At 35.5% G+C, this 19,619-nt stretch overlaps 2 protein-coding genes across 6 annotated transcripts; both read right to left on the bottom strand.

Annotated features, from left to right (window-relative positions):
• Positions 1-369: 369 nt before the first annotated feature.
• Positions 370-10,103, bottom strand: LOC122276457 (4-alpha-glucanotransferase DPE2). 5 transcript variants are annotated; one of them, XM_043086184.1, is made up of 23 exons: positions 9,712-10,103; positions 9,075-9,471; positions 7,676-7,793; positions 7,514-7,572; positions 7,263-7,414; positions 7,026-7,152; positions 6,744-6,940; positions 6,245-6,323; positions 6,094-6,132; positions 4,832-4,951; positions 4,608-4,709; positions 4,427-4,510; positions 4,096-4,338; positions 3,513-3,638; positions 3,265-3,339; positions 3,069-3,140; positions 2,810-2,929; positions 2,539-2,636; positions 2,216-2,375; positions 2,005-2,103; positions 1,286-1,483; positions 951-1,044; positions 370-790 (listed from the first exon to the last, which is right to left on the bottom strand). In XM_043086184.1, exons 2-23 carry the CDS (start codon positions 9,426-9,428, stop codon positions 555-557), a joined length of 2,952 nt encoding a protein of 983 aa, XP_042942118.1. In that variant the 5' UTR covers positions 9,429-9,471; positions 9,712-10,103; the 3' UTR covers positions 370-554. The 5 variants fall into 5 exon arrangements, with proteins under 5 accessions (XP_042942118.1, XP_042942121.1, XP_042942122.1 ...); XM_043086187.1 differs by having other exon boundaries at positions 7,514-7,569; positions 9,712-10,102; XM_043086188.1 differs by having other exon boundaries at positions 7,263-7,390; positions 9,712-10,102.
• Positions 10,104-10,887: 784 nt separating this feature from the next.
• Positions 10,888-16,419, bottom strand: LOC122275483. The gene is made up of 5 exons (XM_043084569.1): positions 15,859-16,419; positions 13,959-14,071; positions 13,508-13,879; positions 11,700-12,477; positions 10,888-11,294 (listed from the first exon to the last, which is right to left on the bottom strand). The coding sequence occupies exons 1-5, from the start codon at positions 16,112-16,114 to the stop codon at positions 11,227-11,229; spliced, it is 1,587 nt and encodes a 528-aa protein (XP_042940503.1). The 5' UTR covers positions 16,115-16,419; the 3' UTR covers positions 10,888-11,226.
• Positions 16,420-19,619: the final 3,200 nt, after the last annotated feature.

Here is a 19,619-nt window from a genome sequence, read left to right on the forward strand (position 1 = left end):
TATTCCATGACATCTTTTTTTGCTTTTTCTAATTTCCTTGTTTGGACGGGTATTCCGGGCCCAATCACTGCAACCTGGCAATTTGACCAAAATCATACCAGTCTTTAGTCTGGGAAGAACCAAAAATAAACCCTTTAATAACCTCACCCTTAGACCTTAATCCTAAATTGGTCCCTGTTAACAATAGGAGTTCCAAAATTATTCGGCAATCCGGAAGCATAGGGATTCTACATTTGACTCATTTCTATTTCTATTTCTATTTTATTGCACCACTTAACTTAAAATCTTAAATTAATATAAAGAAATCGATTCAATTAGTAGGTTACTTATAACTAAAATCTCCGAAATATAGAATGAGAATCGCCAAACTTTGAACAAAAAATAAAGCAGCTACGCTGCTTTTTGCAAATAAACAGACTTTCATTGATGAGAAAGAATACTTCCTCCAGAAACATTATTGTTACTTATTAGCATCTCCATTATCCCATCATATTTGCTAACAATACGAATTATTGTGAGAATTTGGATGATTAAAATATGCAGGCAGCATTAATTTAGTGGACTGCCAGAGTCTCCTTTTGTGGAATGCCAGTCAACTCTGATGCCACGGGCAACTTTTCGTCCCCATTGGGAACCAGTTGTTTCTCAGTACTCGTGGCTGCAGTTTCTTCATTCACTTGAACTTCATTTTCTCCCACAGGATATGACCTTCCACTACCTCGTACGAGGTCTTTAATAGTGGTTTTGAGTTGATTGTCTTTCATCAAGGATTCCAGCGTCACATGTACACCTGAGAACAACAGAATCCCATAGAGAAATAATGAAGAAAATATAACGAGATGCAATTCTAATATCTCAGGTGGAAACCGAAGCACAGCTTGCATAAACAAGAGAATAGGTCAAGGGTGATCAGCTTAGTTTAGTCTTTAATGGAGAATCTCGATACATACGGTATCTCCAGTAGTGCTTTGGATTTGTGGGGTCATTTATTGTTTCCTCTGCTGCAGGCCGTGTTGTGTATTCTTCTTTCAGTGCCAACAGATCCTGATCACCAAATGACACAATTTATATATATATATATATGCAACTGAATACACGTTTATCAATCAGTACGACGTTTAATGCATGAATACAATCACAGGGAAGCCACAAGGATTTTTAGTATCGTGTTCCATACTGGACTTCCCGCATCGACATGGAAGTTTTGAACGCACAGTTGGAAGATATGACACAGTGTTCTAGAACAGCATCAGAGAACTCGTTATTAACATCACCATCACAATACCTGAAGAGGGAAAATCGCCCACATTGATGGGGCTTCCACATGTTGCCTTAAGATGAAATGTGCTATATCTGGAACGCATTGACTGGGTGGCAACATGTCAGACCCAACTACACTCTTAAAGAATCGACGTCTTCTTTCTTCATCTTCTTCCCACCAAGCACGGAGAGTTGAGCAGTCATGGCAGGATGGGGCACATACCTGACAAATAAGATGAAGATCCTACAACTTTAATAGGAGGTATTTCAGCAACATAACCAGATTGCAATATCCAAAATCCTGAGATTTATCAGGAAAAAGAAAAGGGGATATTAAGTTCGAAGATTTGTTGTACGTGGTTCACACAACAAATTCTGAAATCACCTATGCCAAACGAAAAATTACATGAATAACACAAATGCAAAATATGAAATCAAATCCTGCCTCTGCCACTGCACATCCTAAGAGTTCGTAATGAAAATATTTCTTGTTTTTTTTTTTTTCCAATTTACGATTATTGTTCTAGATATTACGCCATAAGGCTAGCTAAGAAAAATAAACTACTAGTATTCCATTCAAGTAGTACCCATCTGCACCCAAATATAATGGCTCAAGATTAACGAACAGTATGAAAAGATCTTACCATCATATAGTATTGTACTGAAATGATCCCTTTTAGGAGACTCCATAAAATAATGTCATACATGGGCACATAGTAAACTAGCAATATCACAGGATCTTACCGTCAAGTAGCCGTATTGAGAAGGAACACCAAACTCCAAATCAGGTTCACTAGGCATACGTTGAATGCGCAAACCTATTAGTGCCAACTCTTGCATGACCTGCATCAAAATTAAACTGTTAGAAGACATTTTTAGTCGAACACAGTCCAAAACCAGAAAGATGACTCTCCGTATGAAAAGGGAAGAATCAGGAATTGCTCTATGAACATACAGGGTGGACACAAGAAGGAATAAGACCCAGATCTTCCCCGCAGGCTAACATATCTGATGCGTCAAGGAGGGCAGGCAGGGTCTTCAAAGCATTTTGCCGCCACAGACTCTCTTGCCGATGGAAATAGTAATCATTGTATAATCTTTTCAAAACATTTTTGCTGTTTCATTGAATAGTAAGTAAGCTGTTATGTTGGTAGTTTCTCACGAGAGTTGAGAAAAGGGGAAGTAGAAATAATTCTTTTGGCCACCGAGAAAAGATAACCAACATTATTCAACTATGGATAAACAACATTTCCCATACTAAAAAGAGATCTCAAGTACCTGTGATCATCCAAATCCTTAAAATTTGAAGTATCCTCAAGATTGAAACGAGGATAGAACTTCCTTGGATCCTCTAAATCTCTGATAAGAACTATATTCTGCAGGAGCAATTGAAAAGTTCAAATCTAAGACGAGGTAACTGATGGCAATTCTAAACAACCCACAGAACACTAAATACAAGTTCCCTGTATATAATCCACCTAAAATGATTAACAAACAGTTCATGAGTTGAGATTTAAAAAAAAAAAAAAATAGTTCTCTTTGAAATTACCTGAAAAAGATCAAAAAGATCATGCCGAGTCTTGTTTTCACTCTCCAACAGCAATGAACTTTCTGCACATGACTTCAGCTTGGCAGCAATTTTTTTCTCCGTGCTGCAGTCCTCTTTAAACTAAAGAGAAATTAAAAACTATTTTGTGAGGCCCCTCGGTCTGATGTTCGACAGAAAATTCTAAACTAACCCTCCAGAGATAACAATTAATCTAGGAAACATACAATAAATCACTTATCCAATAAACTAATAGTATCACCTCATAACAGTGCTTCTGATATTCATTAAGAAAATTTGAGGCAATAAAAGTCCAGTATGCTCCAAATTTTTGCTGAATCGACAAAAGAAAAAGAGATAAACATCAGTATAAAAGTGCTGAGTAAAACCTTACAACAAAGAATTGAATAAGTTAGGTTTGGAGAAATCCGAGTACAGCTAAAAAGAAATTTCATAACCTGTAACAATTCCTGCCGAATATATGGACGACTCAAGCGATCAAAGTCCCATATTCCTTCTCTTTCAAGTTCTTCCTACAGAAGAAGAAAACTAATTATGAATAGAAACACTGAATAAACAAGAAAAACCAACTGCTTCTCTTTGCAGCTACCATGGTCTACCTTCTACCTCCATTTATCCTAAAGAATAAATTAGCTCCTTGATTGAAAACTAAACTAGCTCCTTGATTGGAAAACTATAACTTTACCTGACTCAAAGGGATAGAAGGTCGAAACTTTCCAACTAGACCTGTCATGGCATGTTCTGGAAGCTCCCAGATTCGAAAGATACCCAATATGTGATCAATCCTGTAAGCTGTAAAGTATTTTGCCATCTGCATAGGAACAAAGACAAAGGACCTTTGGCTTATACATGAAAGTTAGCGAAGGAACACAATACTAAAACCAGGGCACAGCAAGGAAAGGACATTTTACGGGTAAATGAAACCCATCCACCATGGGTTACAACCGCTTCGTCACTTGCACCCATATACTTCAACTTGCAACTTGGACTATATTTTAAAGTTTCAGAATCATTTTACCCCTTCCATAAAAAATAGTTGTTAACTAGGACGAAACCAGATGTGAAAAGACATAAATACCCTTAAAAGCTAGTTTTAACATCAAGGATAAATTTTGTCTTTCCACATATCCGTTCAAATTAACACCATCTATTTTTTTTTTTAACAGATGGGCCAAACCCAAATTATACTCTGTTAAAATTTATAAGCATATGTGAAAAAAAGGAGGTATTCTTTGGGTAAAATGTCATCTACTTTTAGATAACAAAACCTGAGTTAATCGAGCCCTCCACCAAGAATAGTTGTCTTTTGACATTTCCTCCCAGTTATAAGTAGGGAATCCCCAGTTCTGCCCATTTTTATCAAAATAATCAGGAGGTGCTCCAGTAGATGTGTTCATGCGAAATAGATTTGGATAGACCCAGGTATCCACACTGTTTCTGTCAACGCCAATAGGGAGGTCTCCCTTCAATACCACTCCTTTCTTTCTAGCATATCCCGCAGCAGCGGACAACTGTCATTATGTGATGTTAGATATCAATGCCTTTTTGTTCATTAGCGTGAATTGATGTAGATATATGAGACAGAAAAATTCTACTTACTTGTAAATGTAAATGGAATTGGATATAGTAATGGAAGCAAATTACGTCATAGTGCAAGCTGTCTTTTGTGACGAGTTTCTCAAGCTGTAAGCAAAGGGAAATTATTGTAACAGATGTGAAGGTACCTGTAATGAAAAAACCAACTCCCCGCTAAACCAAAATTAGTCACAAGTATTATTACCTTATTTTTTGAATACTGGGAAAACCGACCCCATTGGCTGTGATCTGATGTTTCAAAAAAGTCCCTCAAAAAACAGAAGGCCGCATAGGGTTTTAACCAATCCTTTTCCATTAAAACGCATCATTCAGTATGGAAATTAAGTTTCAAAAGAGAGCAACTGAAAATAAATTAAGTCCAAATGCTGCAAGCAAATGGCAACAGTATAATTCCAAAGACGGAAATACCTCATTCTCAGAGAAGTATTTTTGAAAGGATTTGGAGTGAAGTATTAAATCTTTCTCCCGGGCAAAAATTTTCTTGGCAATTGAAAGTTTAGTAGCCAGAGTAGCCTCATAATCAACATCCTGCATAGATACAAACCTAAATGTATTAGTATAAATGGATAGTATGTGGAAGAATGAACTATCATTACCATAAATTGGCCAGTAAAAATTTCATAATTGTCTGTCATGCACCAGAAAGATAATCACCACAGATGAAGATGACACAATTTGTTCTTTTAAAAGATGAAAATGCAAATAGAGTAATACGAGATTCAGCTTCTTAATATTTTATTCTTTTCAAACCAACCCGATTTCCTTTTCTTTATAAATAAACTGTTGTGTTTGAATTCTGTTTGCTTAATATTCAAATCATTGATGAGGTCAAGAATGTGGGTAAAAGTAAAGACGATAATTTTATTTTATTTTATTTTATTTGATTTTGTTTGTCTTCCATATATAGCAGATTAGGGCATTTATTTAACTTTTTAGCAAATTCCAAACAGAATTTCAGGTAAAATTCGTCATCATATATAGATTTGAAAATGGATGTAGCAGATTCTTCATCACAGAATTTCAAGTAAAACTCGTCTCCTTTTCTCTGAAAATGAAAGCAAGCTAAAATGCATCTAGCCAAGTAAGGTAAGTTGCGTCCCAGCTAATGATTTATTCGGGGGGTTTTGGACTTTTTGGCATACCAACACTACCAGTTAGCATAGTATCATGCATAACAAGAGGTGAGGGTTCACTTTCAAGAGAGGCTACACAAATTTACGTACCAAATTAATTCAGGGATGTAAGCAATGGAGAAGTATGTACCATAAAGCCTCATTAGGAGAATGAGATGAGATGAGACGAGAAATCCATTAATAGTAGTGAAATGGTTTGAGTTAAGATGTTTTATTGGGTCTTGGGAAAGGAGAGAAAAAGTTGAATAAAAATATTATAAAGTTAAAATATTGCTAGAATATAATTTTTTAATATTATGTTTGTTTTAAAATTTGTAAAAGTCAGAATTTTTTATTTTTATTTTTTTAAAGTTTGGAAAAGTTGTAACGATTAGATAATGATGCTTTGTCAACAGCTATAAGCAGTTATCAACTAGTAAAGGCATCTTCATTCATGGTCTGGGGAGCTTGCTAAAAATGTTACATATCGTTTAGCACAACAGTTAACTAGACTGTATAATGCCAATCATCACAGGGAAAAAATGTTGGAATGATTACCTTTCCATCCAGCCGATGTTTTGCCTCCTGAATCTCTAGCTGTTAAGAAAGAAAGGAAACAAGGCAAGACGAGCATTTCAGGTATCCGCATAAATTATGGGAAAAAGTGTCCTTTTGTTTGAATGAAAAATTAAAAGGCCAGGCACGTCACCTTGATATCATCTGGAATACTATCTGAAAGTGCCTGAACTTTCAGGTATAATGGATGCAATGCAAATACAGAAAGTGAGCTGCACGATCAAGACAATAGAGGAAAAATGTTTGTCAGATCACAAGTGCGCATCTATGACAATTATTCAAGTATATTTGAACTGAAAAAAAGAATGTGACAGAAAAGTGTAAGATGTCATTAATCTCATACATCTCATACAGAGACAATACAAAAGAAGTAAGAGGATTCGTGAAACCAATCAAGGTGGTAAGTTCAATTTCAACAAACCTAAGTGTATTGAACTCACCAAAAAGACAATGTGAAACATTTAAAGTATCATTACTGTCTAAAGACTGGAAGAAGGGAATTTGTAGAAGTAGAGAAAACAGTAGGTTACTTCCATTTCTCGCGAAGAGATGGAAAAAAATTAAAGCTCTACAGCCCAAATAATAATTTTTATATGAAACTTGGGCTTGAGCATACCAGCCAAAAGTAATACCTGTAAGGATATGAATCCCACCACATCCCATGCACGGATGTATCGTTGATTGGTAAAAGCTGAACTAAATGGAACCCAGAATCCACAGCCCAGTCAACAAGCAACTTCAGGTCAAGGAACTCTCCAACTCCAAGATCAGATTCCGACCTAACAGAAAACATGGGAATTGCAATACCAGCACCACGCCAAGGTAATTCCTGACAAAATAAATCAATAGATAAGAACCAAAGCTCCTCAGCAGCACGACAATCACTTGTATAGAATATAGATCCAACAACATACTCGAAACATGCCATCTGAAAGGAAAATGTATCTTGGTTGATTATCCGAGGAGCCAACTGCTAGTTCCCGATTGGGACCTGTTTCTAAAGAGAATTTTCCAGCCTTTCCATACTTACTATACTTAAATGTGGAACAACCGTCAAGGAAAAAAGAGAATGTGTTGGTAAATTGGCAGGTGTACAAAGTAAAAAATTCACTATGCTATCAAATTATTGAAGATGAAGGCAAAAAGGATATTGTATTGGTAGATCACCCTTTTGTAGCACACAATCACCTTGCCAGATTGAATTACCAGCATAGCTAAGTTTAAACCCATCCTGAATCTTCCATTGTCCCAACTTTACATGGCTACCTATCACATAAACCTGCACAAGTCCGGCTTCAATTGTCTAACAAGAAGCGACATGGAAAAGATTAACAACAGAATTTATACTATCAAGTTATATGAAAAAAGCAGTAAAAATCTCATCAGAAGGAAAGAAATATACTGATGTGTCTTCTTCTACATTTGGGCAGCAAATTTTGAATTGGATGAGAAGTGTATCTGCTGACAAACAGAAGTAAACAATCTATTACTAAGAAAAAACCACTGTTCACATCTGAATATCACATCCGAAGTTGCTAAAGAGCTCCAACTGCATTCAAATTACCTTCCCCTTCCAGGTTATTCTGAATGGAACCTAGAGGTCTCTCTACATTCAGATTCCAACTTCTGTTAAAGATGACGTTTTTGAATGCGCTTCTGAAAGGGAGGTCATCGGAACCAGTCTGGATTTGATCAAGACAAGTTGTTCAGTAAAATTTTCAATGTCAAGAAACAAACACTACTGTAAGTAAATTATAGAAGCCCTTAAAAATTAAATTACAGTTGAATAATTTTTATCCTAAAAAAGAGAACCATAGTTAAACCTCAACCCAATGTCAGAAGGGATGCTATTCAGACAGAAGCTAATCTATCTGAATCTGAGTCAACCAAAGCTACAATAGCTTGAAATTCTCTGATGCAAAATGGGGGAGACAACCCCAATCAATCTAGGAATCAGCAGGTTGAGGTATCAAGGAAACTCGAAGCTTTAGCAACATAATATGTCACTTTGTCTAATGCAATCTTAAGACACGAGAATAATTGTGTTCAAATGAGGAAAGGCTATTGCTTCTTTTCCACAGTGTTGAGCAGCCACCTTTCATATGGTATCACATATTAAATAAAATAACATGATATCTATGAATATTGGTTAAAAAGGAAGGGTACCTAAAAGTTATTGATCATGAATGTGTGTTTCTTATTGCTACTGTAGTTACTACCATAGTGGAACTTGATCTTCTGTCCTTTTGTTAAATTTCCTCTCAAGATTTGTCTTAAATTCTCTAGCATCATAACTTATCTTCTGAGCATGATGGAAGACACATTTGATGAAAGAAAAGAATGAGAAATAAAACTATTAAGGGGAAAAATTCGGATTTTACAACTATGCTATGCTTGAGTGGTTATCCTGAGAGGCTTTCCTTTCTTACCATTGTAAGCAACCAAACTACATAATAGAGATTAATGAATGTGAGCATCTACTTAGAACTTGTAACAAAGAAGTAAAAGTCGGGTTCCAAAAAAATGGCAAATTACAACGTGGCACTTTCAACGAATATGACATCCATAGGAATATAGTAATACAACTGGTTGCAGAGAAAAAGAGAAAGTCAGGAAAAAGGAGGAAGTTTCGAATTTTAAGCCTTTGGTTTTGAACTGTGAATAGATTCCAGATTTGATTCAAAAAGAAACCAAAAGTTCCACCTTCCAAAACGAACCAAAGTAAAAAAGTACAAAGAAGAGATTATTATAACGCCACATTTTCGATAAATTGAACTTATTATAATCGAAGGACACTCTGAAAATTAGAAATACCCAGAGCAGAAATCTCGTGGAATCCGAAACATCGCAATGACTATGATGCCACTAAAAGTAGCTACGTTGTACTTTCAGAAGGAATATAAAGAAACCTTCAAAAGTAGTTAAATGCGTAAAGCAATTTAGAGAGAGAAGCAAAGCAGCACCTGCCAAAGGTCGTGGAATTCCACGACCTCGCCACCCTGAATCCCCTCTGGCAGGAGCAGTTTTCGCCTCCTCCCCATCTCCCATCTCAGAACATTCTTATCATCGTCCACCACATAATAATTATACTCGCACCCGAAACCACTCGGAACCGCAACACTTCCAGTCCATACAAGCTCGTCACCTTGATGAACAGGGTTCAGCAACAGGCCCTTCTTGACATTCCATGAACCAAGAACTGCCTCAGAGCCGCATACAAGCAGGCGCTGACCCCAGTGCGTATAGTATGGCAATCTGAAGCTCACATTCACTGATTTCGTTGCCTTGGTCCCAGAAAGCAGTCCCAAATTCATCATTTATTTGAAAATTGGATCAGCCCCAGACGAAAATCCTCAATATCTAGCAAAGCCCAAGCGAAACTTGTTAGTATTATGATACCCAGATTGAATTGCAGATTCAACCGGAAAAATACTAGTAATTTACAAAACCCAGAAAGGCGGAGATAAAAAACTCAGAGAATTGAGGCGAACTTCTACTTGCTTTAAGAGAAAATGATTAGGGCCCAGATAAAATCCTCGAAGTTTAGATTGAAACCAATCGAATTCAAATGAAACATGAACTACTAGTAATCACCCTTACTTGAATTTGAAGATATATATTTCGACGTTAACTCGGAGGAGTGGTGGGTTTATCAACGAGAACGAGTAGAGAAGATACAAGGGGGTCTGTGAGTGGAGCTTGTTCGGATCGAAGAAACAAAATAGCACACAAAATGTTATCACTTTCCCCACTCCAGATTTTTTGGTTGTAAAAAGTTGATAGATTTTAAGCGTGAAGATTGAGTGAGCGACAGAGAGAGAGAGAGATGGTGTTTACGGTGGATTATTATTTAAGATATTTTTTTCAGGAAAAGACTGGAAGCGAGCGTCATTTCGTAGGAATAGAAATCGATGATGCAGCTTTCACGGGAGAATCACACTGTGACAGTTGGTTGAGACCCAGAAATTGGCGCTCCTCCGACTCCGTGTCCACATCTTTTTTATTAAGTTGCAAACAAAGGTGTTTAAAATCCGTGATATTCCATTTTTATTTTTCTTAACAGGTGAGTGAGGTATTATTAGGCTGATTTTTTCAGACTGGTATTTATTTCTCTTACCTTTAGCAGAAGCACCAGAGAAGGGTGACATTTTGGGTAGGTAGTAGAATCATGGTTTTCACACTGTTTTGTGGTCTTTTACTTTCTTTTCTATATTCGATTAATCAAAATATAAGTGAGAAATTGGAATGCTATCCCTATTAAAACCTTCCAATATTTTCGAAAGGAAAAAAATATCACTAAGTTCTTTTTTTTTTTTTTTTTGGGGGGGGGGGGGGGGGGGGGGGGGGGGGGGGGGGTTAATCAATAGAAAATAAATATTACATGTATTTTAAAAATTTTAAAAAAAAGAAAGAAAAAAATATAAAGGAGCCCCAGAAACAAAACAAAAACAGAGCTTTTGTCATTTTCGGCCCACTCTTCCTCAAGAAGCCGACACTCGGACAGATTCGTATATACCAAAGAAAGAATTTCCACTCTAATATAATAAAGCGTCTTCCGAGAAAGACTTCTATTGCTTACTCGCCATTCGAGTCTCTTAATATGAAGATATCAACGGTATTCATGGAGTTTATTTATTTGTATTATTTATAAGCACTATTTTTTTCATATCATATTACAAATTGACGTGACAATGAAATCTTGCCTTTTTTTCTTTTCCACCCAACAATCATTTCAGTGTCCGAAAATTTGGGCATACCGGATAGAGAAGAAAAGGATGAGAAACAAAAAGGTAATGTTATTCATATGTCGGTTCTCTAATCCCCCTTACATTTCTGCATATTAGGATACACAAAACAGCGGTAAAGCGATGCATGTATCAAAGGCCTGCCACCTATGGGACTTTGACCTGAAAATGCATCTCCCGACTGGATTCCTTTGATAAAATATTTACACGCATAAAATACAGCATTTATCCACTCGGATGTGAAACACGCCCTTTGCGTACCTCACACTTATAGAACTCCTCCGGTTCGTCCAGTTAAAAGATACAATTCTTGTCCTCTAGTACCAGAGAAGTTATTTCCACTAGAATATTGAATGATTCTCCTCTATTATTATAGATGTAATACGAGAGCTAGGAACAGAGAAAATGGCAATTGAGCAGTAAGAAAACCTGCACAAGCTGGAAAAAACAGTGTATTAGTAGGCTGACAGTACATATCTAAGATCCATAGATAGTTCTTGGTGAAGTTTAAAACTGTGTCCATGGTTTGAAGTCGCCAGACCAAGACGTGCACAAGAAAAGAGTAGTCACAAAACTGACAGAAAATAAAACATAAATTGATCATATGAGATTTGAAGTACTTTCTTTTTGATAAGTAGAGATTTGAAGTACTTTCTTTATTTCAAGACATTTAACTTGAACCATAAATGTGGCCCACACTCACATTTAGAGAACCAGAACAACATAATTGTACGTCGCAAAACAAGATAAAGAAATAATAATTTTATCAACAAATTTTATATGATATGTCCAAGTTATCAGCTATATTTGGAGCAGTAAATTAAGATCAGTATATATACTCACATGAAGATGGTGATGGTGCAACAGGAGGCACAATGTCAGCATGTCCCGAATCTGAGTCACTCTTTGCTGGGGGCTGAACGTGAGCAAAAACAACATTTGGCAAAGGACTAGAAGCAGGAATTGTATGATAAATGGGAGATGGTGGGACAACTTGCGCTTGTGGTGAGGCCACAGGATAATAAGGAGAAATATATGGTGCAACAGTAGGGGCAAAGTGAGAGTGCTTTCTGGCATGCCCTTTAGAACTCCTCCTATATCCAAGTTGGCAACCAGGAGGCTTTGCTTCATAACTTTTCTCCGGTGCTGGCAAACTTCTCTTTGGTGCAGGTGAACCATCCTTAGGCGCAGGCGCACCTCTTTGAGCTACAGGCACCCCCCTCTCAATTGAAGGAGCAGGAGAAATTGCAGGATCTAGATGAGTATCATGGTGATGGTGATGATGGTGGTGGTGATGGTGGTGGTGGTGGTGTTGGTGGTGGTGGTGGTGGTGGCGGTGGTGGGGATGAGGCAGAGGTGCAGGAGAAGGTGAGGGACCACTGCCATCACCACCATGGAGGGAGTGTTGCAATATGGATGAAAGCCGAACTTGCTTAACCCTACCAAATACAGTGTTATTCAGGCCAAGGTTTCTTGAATGAGAATGTGTGATGGTCTGAGCCAGTTGCTTTAATCTTTGTGTTGAGGGAGTATTCCCAACAGCCAGGAGAACAGATGACTGAACAACAGTGGGCGCAGCTACTGTTGAACCTTTTGAGTTTGATAAGCTAACGTACAAGTTCTGCATCCAAATGGTGAAAAACAAAAATCGGTGTCTGTATGGTGTATATTGAGACTGATTCATCAGACACTTTAAGATAAATGACGAGAAATCTTCAAGCATCTAAACATAGAGCTCCATGATCTATAAAACTCCTGAATGTGGGGTTTCTCTCTTTGTATTGGAAAAAGGTTCCAATTATGGTTTATTATAGGTACAAATATAAATTTTAGTTTGGGACTATGTATTAGCTACCAATTTTGCCCTTGCCTATCAATTATTTATACTTAGGCCTTTAAATTTTAAATATGCATCAATTTTACTTTACCATCACTTTGCAAATAGCAGTTACTGATATGATAAACATTTCTTCAAACATATGCTACTAATACTGATGCAGCACGTTAGCAGATATGGGTGTTACAAATCCAAAATATATAGAGATACATGAAATTAATTTTGAAAAATAAAATAAAAGAAATAGAAAAGATGTTCCAGTTATGCGTCTCCATGTGTAATCATTTTATGAGGTCCACATGTCAGATAACAAGCAATGTTGGTGTTAGGCGCACATCTGTGCCCAAAAAAAATTAAGAGAACTAGGTCACCATGGGTAATTGTCACTTATATAATAATAGTGGGACGGGATAACGATATCATTGAAGTAAATTTAAAACTTCAAGAACTAAATTGAAATGATATATGGTTTAGGGACAATTGAAAAATATTTTTGTCAAGAACCAAATTAAAAATATGATACAATTTAGGGACTTAATCGTATTTTATATTTACAAGGTAACAATTCTACACCTTCCAACACACAAACCTATCCGCTTCCTTCAAACACACAAAAAAATAATAAACCAACCAAAGGAGATATTCATAGATAAACTGAAAAATAGTGAGCAGAACTGGGCTGCTCGTTTTGTTTGCTGAAATCAAGAAGTCTGTAGAGATTGATACGTTGAAATATGCAACAATCACATCACATTTGTGCCTCAGGTAAAGATATGCATTATGTAAGTATTCAGGTGAAGAAAGGTTGCCAAACCTCATAGGGTGCCAAGCGTAATCCTGACTTCAGCTGGCTCGTCAGTTTATTAAAATTCAATTGTATTTGATAGATAGGGGAGTTTAAAGTAAAGTTGAAAAGGATTTGTACTTTCTGCAAAAGAAATGCACTCTGAGGGGGGATGATGGTAATTCCTCCTGGGAATTTTAGAACCTCGAAAAAGAATGGTTCCCCAAACAAGGATGTAGTCAAGCGAAGAGAGAGTTGCTGTATAACCAGAGAAACAAAATTTGCCCTGATAAAACTTTGAGTAGTTTGGGATATTACTGAATATTTCGCATCAGGGTCAACCCCAAATACAACCTTGGTTGTGTTTGATCTAGCTATGGGTTCCAGAGATAAGATGACCACCTGTTCCACAATACCGAATGAATCAAAATACAGAAACATGAAGTATATGATAAAAGAAAACAACTGAGAAGGCTAGTACTTTGGTGGTGGGAAAGCCTATCTCATTAAGTATGTCTTCCTCTAGCTGTGAGATATTGTCTTCCAGCAAAGAAATCGGCTTCTTAAGATAAAAACTTGCCACTATATCATGATCTAGACACATAAAAAAAGTTATATTAGTCACCAAAAAAGATCTAGCAAATTTCACTGCAAAGAATTCAAAATATAAATACCATGATCCAAACTGCAGAGAATTTACGAGGATAACAAGAAGAAAAACAGATTACATTGTTTTTGTAATGCAAGTACAAATCAGAATACTTGAAATGAAGCACGGAATCACGTGATCAAGGTTATTGTTACAGGCACATTTTGCAATTTCTATTACACCTGATGCACCGCATTGTTTTTGTAATGCAAGTACAAATCAGAATACTTGAAATGAAGCACAGAATCACGTGATCAAGGTTATTGTTACAGGCACATTTTGCAATTTCTATTACACCTGATGCACCGTTCTGCTTGACAAGCAGCAAACAGTATATTACACAAATGCCTCAGATGGTTCACAGCATGTCTGTCAAGCCTCAATACCAATATCTTAGCACCAAATCAGATTGATCTCAAGTGTAGTAGTGAACATGCATGCCACTCCCAGAAAACATAACCATCAACGATCACCACAATGCGAAAGAGCCACTTTTCACAGCATCTTTGGTTGCTGTACCTTTATCTTTGTTTTTCAACCAGAGGAACAACCAAATATTTTCGTCATAAATTCTATTCATCATTCTCTTTGCCATCACCCTCTAATGTGGCATCAACTTAATGAAAAATTATTTATCCTCATTTACTTATCATCCAATCATTTGATACCACACAAGGGGATGGTGAATGGATAATGATTAAGAGGATGGTTAATAGAATTTTCTATTTTTACAATAACCACAGATTGAAGCATGTAGAACCAAAATTAAATAATTATGATTTACTTATCAATAAAACTATAACTATGACAATGAAAGAAAAATTCCAATATCTCATTTATCAGTAGAAGAAATCTAGGAGACCGTGGAACTGGTACCTAATTGGAAACCCTCAAAGAAAACGGGAAACTATTAATGTAATTGTCTCCAAATAGGAAGGATTGATATTGACAAGAAGAATCCCTCAGGTCAAAACACAATATTAATGGAAATAAATATCAAACATAACCATTATCAAAATAGAAACGCAAAACAAAAGATTTAGCATCTACGTCCAATTCCTGAATGTAGGTCCATATCAACAAAAATCGGAAAACTAAAAAGGTAAATGCAAAAGATAACCACCTTAAAGTTCGCATCTAGAGAGAGGGAAGAGGGGGGGGGGGGGGGGGGGGGTGTATTATTAAGATTCATACTACCCTAATTTTTCTCCACTGATGCAATTGCCCGAAATGTAGGAAAAGACCAATAATAAATTCCAAATCGTTGATTTTCCGTTAATTGAACACCAAGCCTTGTCAAATTTCTCAATATTTTCCAAATTAGGCGACATAAACAAAATACTCCATTTACTTTCTTTGCTTTCTACATTTTCCCAGTGTAAGAACAGCAAACACGCACCAACAACAATCACCAAGAAATACATTTCAAAATATTCCCAATTTTTGTTTTTTTGACCAAAAATACCTTCACAGTTTTTAAAGCACATATAGAACATAACATAAATTGATAAATATTAATAACAGGCCTTTCCTTCGCCCCACATATTTCAGCAGCCAAACAAAAGTCGCAGCCACCCCACCACCCAAACCCCAAAAAATAAATAAAACAAACGCCCAAGAATTTCTAGATCCACGCCCTTCAGACAATGTTGCCAAGCACAAATCCAAAGGAAAAAACAATGATACAAAAATGATAAGTAAAAAATAAGGAAGTAGAGAAACAAAATCCCACCTTTGAACTTTGAATCTAGATCCAGATCCCGCTGATCTGCGAACTTAAGAAACGGGGGCAGCCAAAATACAGCGGAGAGGAAGACGGCCGCCGAGAGCAGAAGGACGAAAAGACATCTGAACCCAATGAGCCTCCGAACCCCTCCACAACACCACCCAAAGCCACAGTTCCCACACGACTGGGTCTGCGCATTCTGGTCCTGCGACTGGGGACCCACTCCGGCTGGCACCGCCCGGTCCTCCTCTGTCTTCCCCATAGTGACCACCGTAATGCAGCTCTCTCAGATGTGTTTCGCTCCATGCTCGATTCTCTCAACTGGGTCAGGCTTGCATGCTTCCATTCTGGATACTCTCGTGAGAAACTGAAACACAAAGAGAACCAAATGCTTCAAGACACAGAGTTTGGCGTTGGTGTCTAATGTCTCGTGTTTTTCTTCTTCTGCTTTTCAAAATTTCGAACTTAATAATTTAGGGTTTGAAGAGCAGAGAGAGAGAGAGAGTGTGTGAAGTAACTTGTGCTGCAAATAACAATGTCTTCTAGCTAGAGATGGTGGTTGTTTATCTTTCTTTTTCTTTTTCTTTTCTTTTCTTTTTTTTTTTTTCTTTTTCTTCCTTTAGTTCAAGTTTCTGTATCTGTTTTGTTTTGTCTTTTTTATTTATTTATTTGTTTGAATTTTAAAAGAAGAAAGGAAGCGCACTCGTGGTCGTAGCCCACCAACAGGTGGGGGAGAAAATGCAAGTCACCGTGATAGTTTTATTTATGGCGAAGTGGGAAACACTGGAAAAAGGGGTTAGATTGGTTTTGACTTCTTCAGTTTAATCCGATGCAGAATTCTGAAGATTGACAGTGATTTTTTGTGATAAGTTCTTGTTCTCACGATTTGGTCAGGAGGAAGACAAATGGCATCTCTGCTTCTTCCGAACCAAGCTAACTTTATTGCCTTAACCTTTTGAATTTTGATACCTTTTGAAACTATGTATTTTTTAATATTCCTATAGTTGGTGGCATTTTTCCAAACAGTTTTACCACCTCCAACACAAAGTTCCCTCTTTTCATTTTTCTTTCTCATTTAAGTTATTTTGCGTATCTATGGAATATTATTTAAATAATAATATTATTCATCGTCTTAATTATTATTATCTTATCATTAATTTATAATATCGTATTAAATAATTAGAAAATATTTAATATATTTTACTTATAAATCTATTATTTTATTCTAATACCATATTATAAAATGATAAGAAGATAATAAAAAAATTGGTAATGAATGAATTTTTTGTTATTTGAAATAGGAATAATAGACTGTTAACAAGAGTGGAACAATATAGCACGACTGCTATTTACCCAATCTATCACCTTTTAGGTACCCTTTTTCTTGCCGAAGACAAGGATGTCTGGCCCTCCTCTATAATTTTCTTCCCTTCCCCCCTCTCCTTGGAGCCACTTATCTTCCTGGCCAAAACTCCTTGACCGACTTGCGTTTTGTGCTATAATCTTTTGAAAATTATTGAAGATAGATAATTTAAATGATGAAATTGATGTCATTCTTCCTACTAAGAAAACACACGTGTCTCGCGCAATGAAGGTAATGTTTATCCATCCCAATGTGTAATATTCGTATGGTCAGCAGTCTAACTAGTCGGCCATCTTTGTGCCACCATATCCTCCATTCAATGCAAGTCGTAAATGTATAAATTTTGTAGAGTTTTTTTATACAAAATATGGATCTTATGGAGAAAAAGTGAATTTTTCATATTTTTCCGTAGTAAATCTATTTTTTATAAAAATAATTAATAATACAATATTTATACATTTAAAGTTTATATATATATATATCTCTTTTATCTTTAATCTGAACAGTTTCCTTTTTTGTTTTTAATGAATTCCATTTCTTTAGCTTTTTCTTTCAGGGAAATCATATTTTATCCGTTGAGTACTTTTTTGTTCCAGAAAATATGAGCACTGAGATCGGACAGTGCAGATTTTAGCAGCCCCCACGAGTCGATTTTAAAGCCAGGGAATCACTTTTTAAGAGTGTTTGGCTAATATCAGCCGTTGCGAGATCTTAAAGGGGTGGGTGCGCGTGACGTGAGTGAGCCATTGGCATTGGACTTGGGGCTACAACTTTTGCCTGTCGTTGGAAAGCGAGAGGACGTCCGGTGGAGTAAAGAGCCCTACGCGCCGGTCACGGGGATCAAATCAAAGCAGTAGTGCCGTTGAATGTGGATCGGGAAGGCCTACCCCGTGACCCCAATTTAAGCACACCATATTCCATCACAATTCAACTCTGTGCCGACACTCTCGGAGTGATATATTATACAATGAATGTGCTGACTTTTTAGTTTTTATTAAGCAGCCATACCCCATTTTATAAATAACGGTGAGGTGTTGTTGCGCACGTAAAGAAATTTTATAAAAATAAATTTATAAATTAATATAATTTTATATAATATTTTAAATCTATTTTATAATAAAATTAATTTTTAAATATAACGTAACATATCAAGTCATATTAATTTTAAAGTTTACTTTTATAATATATCTTTGTAATTAAATAATTTCTCTAATAATATAGCTGTCAAAATTTACATATTACAATTTTATTATATCTTCATTGTAATATTTTCTAGTAACTTTTTATTTTTTTCTTTAAGAAAATATCCAACGATGAAAAAAATTGTCCATTTTCACATGTGCTACTATTAGCTCAACTTTTTTTTTTTTGGAATTATTCCAAATAATACGCAGCGTTTGAGGCTGTTACAAAGAGAACAAATTGGAAAAGAATATTAGGGGTAGTTTTGATAGTTAAATAAAATGAGATAATTTTAAATAAAAATAAAATATTATTATAATATTTTTTTTTAATATTATTACTATTTTAAAATTTGAAAAGTTGAATAATTAAATTTTTTATTATATTTTATATGAATATTTAGAAAAATTATAATAATAAATTGAGATGAAATATTTTTAATTTAAATGAGATCGTAATTTTATATTCATTATGATCACAACTAATAATTTCTTGAAGAACCGCTTGGATTGGTTGCTAAAAAACTAAACAATTTCATCTCATTTTATATAATCATTATAATTTTTTAAATTTTTATATAAAATATAATAAATAATTTAATTTTTTTAAAAATTTAATATAAAATTAATATTAAAAAATTATATTATAATAATATTTTATTTATTATTATTCAAAATATGTTATCACATCTCATCTATAACCAAACAGAAGCTTACTACCATATAAAATTAGTGAGTTGCGTTGAATTTTCTAAAACTTTGTTTACTATTTGGCTGCGATGTATTGACATCAAAGGTCGATTTTCCTCCTTTTTACCAACTCGAGGGGTCTATCTGTAAAGTAACGTGCATGGCACGTGTAGGTATGTATGTTGTCGCCATTGCGTGCATAAGGCCATGGAGGTAGGCCCATCAGACTCGGGTAGAGCAGGGCCCCTACATTGCGCGTGGGGCCTGTTTTATCAAATGAGATATAAAATTTCTACTTGATCTAATTTCATATATCTTATTCTTATATATAATTTAAATTTTAAAATTTTAAATTAATTATTATATTTTTTTAAAATTTCATATAAAAAATTAAAAAAAATTCTAAATTTTTTAAATAAAAATAATATTATAAAACTATATTCTTATAATATTTAATTTTATAATATATTTTATTCAAAATTTTCTTTTTTATTTCTTAAAACTTAAAAAATTTATAATTTAAACTATTTCAC

Source organism: Carya illinoinensis, chromosome 9 (genome assembly GCF_018687715.1).
Source record: "Carya illinoinensis cultivar Pawnee chromosome 9, C.illinoinensisPawnee_v1, whole genome shotgun sequence".
Taxonomy (NCBI): domain Eukaryota; kingdom Viridiplantae; phylum Streptophyta; class Magnoliopsida; order Fagales; family Juglandaceae; genus Carya; species Carya illinoinensis.

What these genes read in the sequence shown, in the direction of transcription:
- LOC122276457 (XM_043086184.1), bottom strand. Translation starts at nt 9,428, where the DNA reads ATGATGAATTTGGGACTGCTTTCTGGGACCAAGGCAACGAAATCAGTG. An exon ending in AAGGATTTGGATGATCACAG is followed by an intron (nt 2,376 to 2,538) that starts GTACTTGAGATC and finishes TCAATGAAACAG; the next exon opens with CAAAAATGTTTTGAAAAGAT. An exon ending in TTCCTTCTTGTGTCCACCCT is followed by an intron (nt 2,104 to 2,215) that starts GTATGTTCATAG and finishes ATTTTGATGCAG; the next exon opens with GTCATGCAAGAGTTGGCACT.
- LOC122275483 (XM_043084569.1), bottom strand. Translation starts at nt 16,114, where the DNA reads ATGGGGAAGACAGAGGAGGACCGGGCGGTGCCAGCCGGAGTGGGTCCC. An exon ending in TCTAGATTCAAAGTTCAAAG is followed by an intron (nt 14,072 to 15,858) that starts GTGGGATTTTGT and finishes TTATGTGTCTAG; the next exon opens with ATCATGATATAGTGGCAAGT. An exon ending in TAGGCTTTCCCACCACCAAA is followed by an intron (nt 13,880 to 13,958) that starts GTACTAGCCTTC and finishes ATTGTGGAACAG; the next exon opens with GTGGTCATCTTATCTCTGGA.